This window comes from Gossypium raimondii, chromosome 11, assembly GCF_025698545.1.
Source record: "Gossypium raimondii isolate GPD5lz chromosome 11, ASM2569854v1, whole genome shotgun sequence".
In the NCBI taxonomy this organism is placed as follows: Eukaryota; Viridiplantae; Streptophyta; class Magnoliopsida; order Malvales; family Malvaceae; genus Gossypium; species Gossypium raimondii.
The window spans coordinates 55,437,441-55,448,357 of record NC_068575.1 but is presented as its reverse complement, the minus strand read 5'-3'; the positions used below and the strand labels follow the sequence as shown (position 1 = coordinate 55,448,357).

General features: G+C 36.9%; 1 protein-coding gene and 1 pseudogene across 1 annotated transcript; one reads left to right on the top strand and one right to left on the bottom strand.

The window, feature by feature from the left end:
* The first annotated feature begins 7,089 nt into the window (after positions 1-7,089).
* On the top strand, positions 7,090-8,812 carry LOC105802745 (WRKY transcription factor 22). The gene is made up of 3 exons (XM_012634568.2): positions 7,090-7,670; positions 7,788-7,898; positions 8,027-8,812. The coding sequence occupies exons 1-3, from the start codon at positions 7,258-7,260 to the stop codon at positions 8,508-8,510; spliced, it is 1,008 nt and encodes a 335-aa protein (XP_012490022.1). The 5' UTR covers positions 7,090-7,257; the 3' UTR covers positions 8,511-8,812.
* Positions 8,813-9,281: 469 nt separating this feature from the next.
* On the bottom strand, positions 9,282-10,850 carry LOC105802746 (pentatricopeptide repeat-containing protein At3g61520, mitochondrial-like; annotated as a pseudogene).
* Between the last annotated feature and the right edge of the window lie 67 nt (positions 10,851-10,917).

Genomic DNA, 10,917 nt, shown 5'->3' with positions numbered 1-10,917 from the left:
ATCATATCCAAATCGAAATAGTTGATAGTTACTGTAATAAAACTATGTTGCATTATTTCTATTTTATTAAAAATATAAAAATATTAAAAATATTACCTTATTTAAAAGAACTTCTATTTTATTAAAAATATAAAAATAAATTAGTATTAAAATATTAAAAACAAATTTTATTTTTTAAAATGAAATAATATAAAAACAATCTGTACAAATATATTAAATAAAATCAATGTTGGTGCTAGTCGGAATCAGTGCTACATGGGGGTCGCCGACGGTTACGCACTGGATTCCTCCTTGGTTTAGTTTCTAGTGGGGGTTGTGGAGTGGTTACTCCGGTGGGGGTTATGGTTGTGGATATTAGGAGGATGACCCACCTTGATAGAAAAAAGAATGCAAAGGTGTTTGCATCACCCACAGCGGAGGTGTTTGAATCTCATAAGGCGAAAGGGATTGGTAATGAGAAGAGCTCCCCGACGGTGCCTCGTGCGATCCCTCCTATGATGGCGGCCTATATATCGATGGTTGAGTTAGAGTTATCGGGAAATGATATGCACCGGGCCATGCATTCCAACATGGCATAGGACTGGGAAAAGGAAACATATAAGGGTTAGTATACATATAAGGGCTAGGATATGCACCTGGCATAATCTGAAGAGGCTATGATGTGGGTGTCATCGGTTGAGGCGTTGGGCCTGGTGATTGTGTGGGCACTGTTGATGGGCCCATGCCGTCATCCCTTCTTTTTAGATTTAAAGGGCTCCGCCGTTCCCTTTCAACATGAATTTACCGATGTTTTTGCACTTTCGATAGTAAATATGGCTTGCTATGAATCTTAAACCATGGCATGTAATCCGGTATGCACGCTAATTCTGAAACGATAATCGATTTTTGAGTAGGTATATGATCATACAGAATTTTCCATATTTCATTATATTCTGACCAGAATACTGGCCAATTCAAATTCGACTGCCGTAAGTCAATTTTATGCTCATCATCGAGCACCTCAAGTGCCACGGGAATCGGTTGTCGAAATCTAAATTGCTGTAACACTCTATTCGTCTGGTGCATCTCTACGGTAGTATAGTTGACATATGAGACCTTTACATGCCAAATATTCAGATTTTGAAAGAATTTATCTGGAATTATTGCCCGAATTTTCGGATCCTCGTATGATATCCATTGAAACTATATGAACATAATAAAAATATTAGTTAAATACATAATACTAAATACTAAAAGTGAAACAACTATTTTATGTATATATATTTTATTTAATACTTACTTGCACTTCTGACCGTTAGTCTAATAGAAGTCGTATATCTTCAAGAGCGGTAGGTGTTCCAACATAACTCGCCGAATGGTTCCACCTAATTAAATAAATATTTAGCATACAATTATATTTTAAATCTATGTAATAATTGTAAAATATAATATAAATTTTACCTTGTTATGAGTGAAAATGTATATGGGTGGTCCACTTGAAGACGTAAAAATGGAAAGCGAAACTGAGCCAATGGTTGTAGTAGTGATAGGCAACCTCCGATTTTGGCTTTAGTTGGTGGCGTCGCCCCACACATCTTCTGGTACAATGTTGCCAACAAGGTAGGCCCCCAACTAAATTTGTCAACTGCTCTAAAATTAACGAGTTTTAGCAGCCACCTCAAATGTATGAGGTTTCGTGATAAGTCTGGCATCAGATAATCCAATCATCTCAAGAATGTATATCCGAGCATATCGTATTCTTTCTACTTCAGTCGAATCATTCTTTGGCTTTGAAAATGTGTCTCGTAAGCAGCCCATCTCGATCTGACCTCCGTAAATATTATCTGGAATCACACCTAAAAGATCGTAACATACGATTCCCCAATCAGCAGATGGAACGGACCTAGTGGGTGCGGACTTATCCACCGGCAATCTTAATTGTAACTGCACGTCCTCCAAAGTGATGGTACACTCTCCGCATAGAAGATGGAATGTGTACGTCTCGGGTCTCCACTTCTCTATCAAAGCGCTGATGAGTTTCGGGTCCAACTTGCACCCCCGGACTATAATAACCACTTGCGAAAAACCCGCTTCCCGTAAGTAGTTCTCTATCAACGGTGATGGAATACCAGACATATAACGAATATGACATTGTAACACCCGATCTACAGACTGTTATAAAAAATTATAAAATAAGAATTACATAAATGAAAAAAAAAGATTAAATAATATTGAAAAATTAAAATTAACCCTTACCATTTTCATTTGTTCGACGGAGATATGTTTATGATCCAGACGAATTAATTCCCTGACCATTGCTAACACGATCAAATATTTTTGAAATTTAAAAAAAAATACTAATTCAGAAAAAAAATTAAAGAGAGCTTTGAGAAATATAAAGAGAAATTTGAGAGAAATTTGAAGAAATACTGTGTGAAAAAATAGGATAAGGGTTTTATAGGTTTTTTTTACTGTTGGACCCCCCAACGGTCAAAAAATCAAATAGCTGTTAGGGAAAAAAACACGGGCTAAAACGGTTCCTGGGGGAGCGATTTTGCCACTTCAGCAAAGCACATCCACGTGGGCGCGCTTTGTGCTGACATGGCAAAATCGCTCATCTAGGAAACTTATAAGGGTTATGATACATATAAGGGCTAGGATACACACCTGGCATAATCTGAAGAGGCTGTGATGTGGCTGTCATCGGTTGAGGCGTTGGGCCTAGTGATTGTGTGAGCATTGTTGATGGGTCCATGCCGTCATCCATTCTTTTTGGATTTAAAGGGCTCCGCCGTTCCCTTTCAACACGAATTTACCGATATTTTTGCACTTTTGATAGTAAATATGGCTTGCCATGTATCCTAAACCATGGCATGTAATCCGGTATGCACGCTAATTCTGAAACGATAATCGATTTTTGAGTAGGTATATGATCATACCGAATTTCCCATATTTCAATATATTTCGACCAGAATACCGGCCAATTCATATTCGACTGCCGTAAGTCAATTTTGTGCTCATCATCGAGCACCTCAAGTGCCACGGGAATCGATTGTCGAAATTTAAATTGCTGTAACACTCTATCCGTCTGGTGCATCTCTACGGTAGTATAGTTGACATATGAGACCTTCACATGCCAAATATTAAGATTTTGAAAGAATTTATCCGGAATTATTGCCTGAATTTCTAGATCCTCGTATGATATTCATTGAAACTATATGAACATAATAAAAATATTAGTTATATACATAATACTAAATATTAAATGTGAAACAACTATTTTATGTATATATATTTTATTTAATACTTACTTGCGCTTCCAACCGTTAGTCTAATAGAAGCCGTATATCTTCAAGAACGGTAGGTGTTCCAACATAACTCGCCGAATGGTTCCACCTAATTAAATAAATTTTCAGCATACAATTATATTTTAAATCTATGTAATAATTGTAAAATCTAATATAAATTTTACCTTGTTATGAGTGAAAATGTATATGGGTGGTCCACTTGAAGACGTAAAAATGGAAAGCGAAACTGAGCCAATGATTGTAGTAGTGATAGGCAACCTCTGATTTTGGCTTTAGTTGGTGGCGTCGCCCCGCACATCTCCTGGTACAATGTTGCCAACAAGGTAGGCCCCCAACTAAATTCGCCAACTGCTCTAAAATCAACGAGTTTCAGCAGCCACCTCAAATGTATGAGGTTTCGTGATAAGTCTGGCATCAGATAATCCAATCATCTCAAGAATGTATATCCGAGCATATCGTATTCTTTCTACTTCAGTCGAATCATTCACTGGCTCTGAAAATGTGTCTCGTAACCAGCCCATCTCGATCTGACCTCCGTAAATACTATCTGGAATTACACCTCAAAGATCGTAACATACGACTCCCCAATCAGCAGATTGAACAGACTTGGTCGGTGCAGACTTATCCACCGGCAATCTCAATTGTAACTGCACGTCCTCCAAAGTGATGGTACACTCTCCGCATAGAAGATGGAATGTGTACATCTCGGGTCTCCACCTTTCTATCAACGCGCTGATGAGTTTCGGGTCCAACTTGTACTCCCGGCCTATAATGGCCACGTGCCAAAAACCCGCTTCCCGTAAGTAATTCTCTATCAACGGTGATGGAATACTAGACATATAACGAATATGGCATTGTAACACCCGATCTACAGTTTGTTATAAAAAATTATAAAATAAGAATTACATAAATGAAAAAAAGATTAAATAATATTGAAAAATTAAAATTAACCCTTACCATTTTCATTTGTTCAACGGAGATATGTTTATGATCGAGACGAATTAATTCCCCGACCATTGTTAACACGATCAAATATTTTTGAAATTATAAAAAAATACTAATTCAGAAAAAAAAATTAAAGAGAGCTTTGAGAAATTTAGAGAGAAATTTGAGAGAAATTTGAAGAAATACTGTGTGAAAAAATAGGATGGGGGTTTTATAGGTTTTTTTACTGTTGGACCCCCAAACGGTCAAAAAATCAAATAGCTATTGGGGAAAAAAACATGGGCTAAAAAGCGTCCCTGGGGAGCGATTTTGCCACGTAAGCAAAGCGCATCCACGTGGGCGCGCTTTGTGCTGACATGGCAAAATCGCTCCTCTAGGGAAGCGTTTTGCTGAAATTTCCCCCAAAAATGCTCATACGTGGACGTGTTTTGCTAAAATCGGTTATTTTCAATTAATAATGAAAAATTTGGCCTATTTTCGTAAATAAAGTTGAAAATGAGACTTTAATGGTAAAATGGTTTGTAACGATAAAAGAGAAAAATAAGAAAAGATGGAAATAGAATATGGGCCCACAAAATTTCGGAGCTTTTATTTGCCGATGCCAACTCACCTTATCTTGTTTCACCGTCACGTACTAATCTGGATCTCGTGAACAATCCAGCTTCCACTTTCAACCGTCGGTGAAAATGACTGGTCAAATTGCAATCGTTTCGAGTATGCAAAGCATTGATAAACTCGCTACATTCAACAAACACGTGGATACCCGAAAACTTGTTGTCGGTTTCTCATTTGTTTTAGGTAAGTCCAGAAGAATCTACCGAAAGGAATGGAATATCGGGGTCCAGAAATTAATTTCTTCTTTCTTTCTTTATTTTCACAAAAGAATAAAAGACATAATAGTGATACTTTGCACGTGTCAGTCACGAGCGGAGCGAGAGCTGTCCCACGTGCAAAGCTATGAAAATAATTTGGGTAAATTACACGAGTAGTCACAAAAGTATGGGTATGTTTTCATTTTGGTCAAATTAACTATAAAAGTTACAATTTAGTTTTTGAATTATTCAAAAGTTCTTATTTAAATAATTGAATTGTTAAAATTGATACTATATATGGCTTTCTTTGTTTGCACTATCTACACTAATCAAAAGCTTTATGTCCCTTTCTCTTCTACATTTCAACTTTTTTTTTTATGTCAAAAGTTTTCTTTTAAGTCACCGAAGTGTTAAAATCGATGTTGTATGCCTTTCCTTTTTTGCACTGTCTGCACCAATTGAAAACTTTTCTTCCCTTTCTCTTCTACATTTTCATTTTTTTTTCATGAAACAACTTTAGACATCACAAATTTGCAAACAAAAATACAAACAAATTTTTTTTCGGTCTTCGACACTGACCATCAGATCAACTTAGATCTAAAGTATGTTTTTCTATTCGTAAATGGGTACTGATCCACCATACCAATCGTCGAATTGTTGCTTGGAGCTCACTAGTGATTTTTTTTTAAATAACTGCCTAGTGACTTAAACAGAATTTTTTAAATAGTTCAGTGACTCAAATAAAAACATTTGAATAGTTTAGTGACCAAATTGTAACCTTTTTAGTTAAGTGGTCAAAACAAAAACTTACCATAATAGTGACTAATGGTGTAATTTACCCAAATATTTTTCAACATATTTTTGAAATTAAATGGCTAATATATATATTAATAAACCCTTAAATATTATTACTATTTGTTTAAATAAACTCTTAAAAATAATTTTAATTTTTAATTTAATGAATTATTCTCATTGAATTCACATTATTAAATGTAAATTAATTTTAAATTTTAAAAATATTTTTATTTTAATATTAAAATCAAATTTTTGTTGGTAAAAAATCATAAGTTAGGAGTTTATGTAGGTACAAAATTTGTTTTAGGATTTTTTAATAAAGCGTAATAGTTTAAGGGTTTTTAAAATAAATTAGTCAAATTAAAATATTTAAACACAACTCTCTGAATTTTGTTTTGTGATTTTAATTTAAATTTTCAAGTAATCTTATTAATGAGTTGGTGTCTAGGCTCAGGTAGTTTTATTATTTTATTAAGTAATTTAATATATCAAAATAGAAGTATATAAATAGATTTTTTGTTTAAATATTAAATATAAATTAGTAGTTATTTTAGCCATTATTTATTTATTTAAAACTAAAGGACTTAGATAGCTTTCATTTTATTTTATTATGGTGATTGTAATTTAAGAAAATTATTTTGTACACTAATAAAGTGCCTAAAGATAGGATTTTGTCAAATACAATAAAATTTTAAAATTAAGTTGTAAAGACAGTTTATAAGTACAAAAAAATGGGCAAAAAAATAGGAAAATATTTGAACAAAAATTTATCTTCGATAACAAAAAGTAAAAACTTACTCTTCACAATTGTAAATACAAAAAAAAACTCAAATCTTTTCAGATAGGATTTTTATTTTGGAGAGTAAAAGGGAGAGGATAGAGTGTCGGTCGGCGACGCAGATTTATATAGGTTATTGATGTGGGCACCCAAGTTAACTGGCACCCACTTTTATTCATTTTTTGTCGTTAATTCACGAGCCTCTCCACTCAGGCTCAGAAAGACGGAAAAAAAGAGACGACATGCCGTTTTGACATTTCTCTCCTCTTTGACAATGTTGCAAAGTCAACTCCAAAACCGGAAGTGGTTTCTAATGTAGTTAAAAATAAAGGAAAATGACAGCTTTGAGATTCCCAATTTTGCTCACCCAAAATACCACTCTTTGTCTCTCTCATCCATCCCTTCCATTCGCTTCTTAATTATTATATATAATTGCGAAACCCCACTCTGACACAATCTCCATATTTTTATATTTTTTGCTTTCTCTCTTGCAGCCATTAAAAAGTCAGCGCCTTGTTTTGTCGTCTTCTCTCTGTTTTCTAACAGTTTCTTGCCATAGGAGTCAGCTCAGCTGCAGATTTCAGAGGCTTTTTATTTTTATTATATTTTTTTGAAACAGAGAGGAAGCGATACTGGTCTCATGGAAGTTGATTGGGATTTGCATGCGGTGGTCAGAGGTTGCGCCACTGTTACAGCAACCAGTAACGGTGGTGTTGGAAGCGGTTATTCCATGGCGGATTTGCACCCTCCTCAGTCTGGTGTTTCTTCGTTTGGAAGTGAAGAAGCTTTTGAGGGTCATGCTTTGTCTTCCCCAAATCAGTTGGAAGAATTGCATGAGCTTTACAAGCCTTTCTTCCCCAAATCTCAGCCACTTTCCCCACAGAGCACGCCTTTATCTTCACTTTCTTCTATCAGCTTCTCTAAAGAAGCGCGGATAGAAGAGCAACAGCAGCAATCTAAGCTGTCTCTCGCTGCCTCTGTTACCACTGCTATTACTGCACCTACTAACAATTCTGCGACTTCCACTTCTCATAATTCTCGATCTAAAAGAAGGTGAATTTTTTTTAGTTTACTTGTAATTAAAAAAAGTAGATATCTTCAGAAACCCATAAAGATTGTCTCCTTTTTCTTTTTGAGTTTATTAAAATTGTTTAATTTCCCTATTAACAGGAAGAACCAGCTAAAAAAGGTTTGCCAAGTCCCAACAGAAGGGATCTCTTCAGACGTGTGGGCATGGAGAAAATATGGACAAAAGCCTATCAAAGGCTCCCCTTATCCAAGGTAAACTATTTTACAGAGAGGTGTAATTTGTCTCTTTTTCATGTTGGATTATAATTTATAGTAACTTATGATTTTTGATTGCTTGTTTGATTGAAGCTTTGGTTGTTTGTTTCTTTGATGAATAACAGGGGATATTACAGATGTAGCACCTCGAAAGGATGTTTGGCCCGAAAACAAGTGGAACGGAGCAGAACCGACCCGGCTATGTTCATAGTCACATACACAGCTGAGCACAACCACCCTGCTCCGACGCACCGCAATTCACTCGCGGGCAGTACCCGCCAGAAGCCTTGCACCTCACAAACACCCACCGCCGGCGACTCCGTCAAACCCTTCTCTGCCAAACCCGCCGGAAGCTCATCTCTAACTACCTCCGTGGATGAAGAACTCATGGTTCAAAATACAAAGGCGGGGAGCAGAGAGGATTTGGTTGAAGATGAAGGGGAAGATGATTTTGGGATGTCAGACACGGCGGTGAGTGATGATTTCTTCGAGGGTTTAGAAGGAATCGCTGACATGGTCACTGGTAATTGTTTTTCTGATCGTTTTCAGCCGAGCTTTGACCTTCCCTGGATAGCCAGCAATGCAGCTACTGCCGCCGGTGGCGTTTAAGAATCGTCCTGGAACATTGCTTTTGATGCTTGTATATGCCTTACATTTCAAAAGGTAGAGGGAATTGGATTGTACCCCGTTGTTAGAATCTAAGCCGAAAATGCTTTTTGTTCAGTACCTTTTTAGGATTCCATTAACGAGTCTTGTAGACAAAAATAGTTTCCTATTTCGTGTAAAGTTAGCTACAGAGTTAGGAGAAGTAATACTTTTAGGAACCTTTTTTAATTTTTTTAGTATTTTCTGATACAACTAAAGTGGGAAATTGCTCATTAATTTATCAGGTTCATGGCCATCTTCGATTACCTTCCTTGTATAGGTTTTTGATTCAATTGAATTGACCTGAATATGTATATTTGATGCCGGGGAGTGGGGACATAAGGGCAACATCTATATGCCATTTGCCTGCCCGCCTGCCCTCAAATTATCGTGGCAACGGTGTTTACAGAGTGGTTTAATAAGCCCTTGGGTTTCTCAGTTATAGACAAAATAATATAAATGACTAAATTAATAATGATGAAACATCCATTGGAGTATGTAAGTCTCCCCTTGGGCTGTTCCAATGAAAGCTGATGAAGCCTTTCCGAACCAATGATAGATATAATTGCAGGTTCAGTCGGCTCACTCAACTACAATTTTAGGTCAAGCTCTGCCGCTGGCCATCATAGACTGAACAAAAAACAGCAATTTTCTCATTTCTTTCATGCCCCGATGATGGCCAAGTCATTACATTATGCCACACAATAATCCACAAACCTTCATATTGCAACCATTCTATGCAATCGAGGTAGAAACCTTGTTTCTTTGAACGAAGCTTTTCAATTTTTCCAGTTCACCAACAGCAGAAAGCCATTCTGTTGGAATCTGCATATTAATAGAGTCTGGATGGCAAGCGTGCTGAATCTTACTGTCCATCTATATTAAGCCATCTTCCAACATATTCTTCTCTTTCAGGCCTTTAAACAATGCATTGTAAGTGGTCGTATGAGGCTTCACCCCATTTGCTTGCATATCTTCCATCAGAGATAGAGCGACTTTGACTTCGTTATTCTTGCACAAAGATTCTATAAGAATGTTGTATGTTATAGTGTTTGGTGGAATCATTGATATGGAACTCATGTCAGTGAAAAGCTTCATGGCTCCCTTTGTTTTTCCATTTAAGCAGCACGCATGTAGAAGCGCTCTATATGTGGCAGTAGTAGGCACAAGACCGTCCTTAATCATCCGTTTCATCACCGTAAGAGCAAGTGCCAAATCCCCACTTTTGCAAAAATAAGCGATCAATGTGTTACAGGTGACACTATCAGGCTTCATTCCCACTTCCTCCATTTCCTTGATGATTTCATAAGCTTTTCTTACATAACCCATTGACAAGAGCATTATAGCATTTGATGTCAGGGAGGAAACCGGCTTGTTTAAACTTCGACAAAACATCATTGGCATCACCCATCCTTCCAGCTTTGCAAAAACCGTAGATCAAGCTATAGCAAACAGTAGTATCTGCAGAGCATCCACTTCTCAACATTTGATCAAACAGATCAACCGCCTTAGGAAATCGTCAACATCACATAAAGCAGTAATTAGAGTAGCATACGTAGCTGCATTGCCCTTCGGTCCTTTCCCCCGCGTATCGTTGAAGAACACAATTGCACTATTGATCCTCCCATGTCTGCACATACCAACCACCAATGCATTAAGAGATACAACATTAGGTGAAACCCCTTCTTCATTCATCTGATCAAATAGCTCCTTCCCTATCTCAATATCTCCAACTTTAGAAAACCCATCAACCAAGCAATTATAAGTAACTGTATTAGGTGCCAAACCCTTCGTGGACTTCATCCGTTCCATCAAATGCAACCCTTCTTCAAGCCTCCCTGCCTTACAAAGGCCATCAACCATAGTATTATAGATAACAACATCAGCTTCAATTGAAAGACCATCACTCTCGTTTTCTTCACCTATTTTGTCGAACACTTCCATCGCCTCATCAACCCTCCCTAACTTACATAACTGATTAACAAGAATCCCCAGAGTTCCAACTTCCGGCATAATATCACTCTCCTCCATCTCAGCCAAAACTGTAGTCATTCCCTTAACATCCCCACGCCTCCCTAATTCGGCTAAAAGTGCATTGAAAGGAGGAGCTTCAAGAGGCGCTCGCAGTCTCCCCATTTCATGCAACACATTCCAAGCTTGATCGCTTGATACGAGTAGTGTAGTGTTAATTTTGCTTCGTTGATATGCCAAACTTCGAATGTTTACAAGGTAATTAAAATAGAGATATTTTACGAAGTTGTAATTATTTTGGCGCGTTTCTTGCACGCATGTTGAGTTTCCCATGCATCACGTGTAAGATCTGAATCTGAAGTGAATGTCGGCATCCAACGACTAAGGTTTTTGCAAGTCT

What these genes read in the sequence shown, in the direction of transcription:
- LOC105802745 (XM_012634568.2), top strand. Translation starts at nt 7,258, where the DNA reads ATGGAAGTTGATTGGGATTTGCATGCGGTGGTCAGAGGTTGCGCCACT. An exon ending in AATTCTCGATCTAAAAGAAG is followed by an intron (nt 7,671 to 7,787) that starts GTGAATTTTTTT and finishes CCCTATTAACAG; the next exon opens with GAAGAACCAGCTAAAAAAGG. An exon ending in AAAGGCTCCCCTTATCCAAG is followed by an intron (nt 7,899 to 8,026) that starts GTAAACTATTTT and finishes GATGAATAACAG; the next exon opens with GGGATATTACAGATGTAGCA.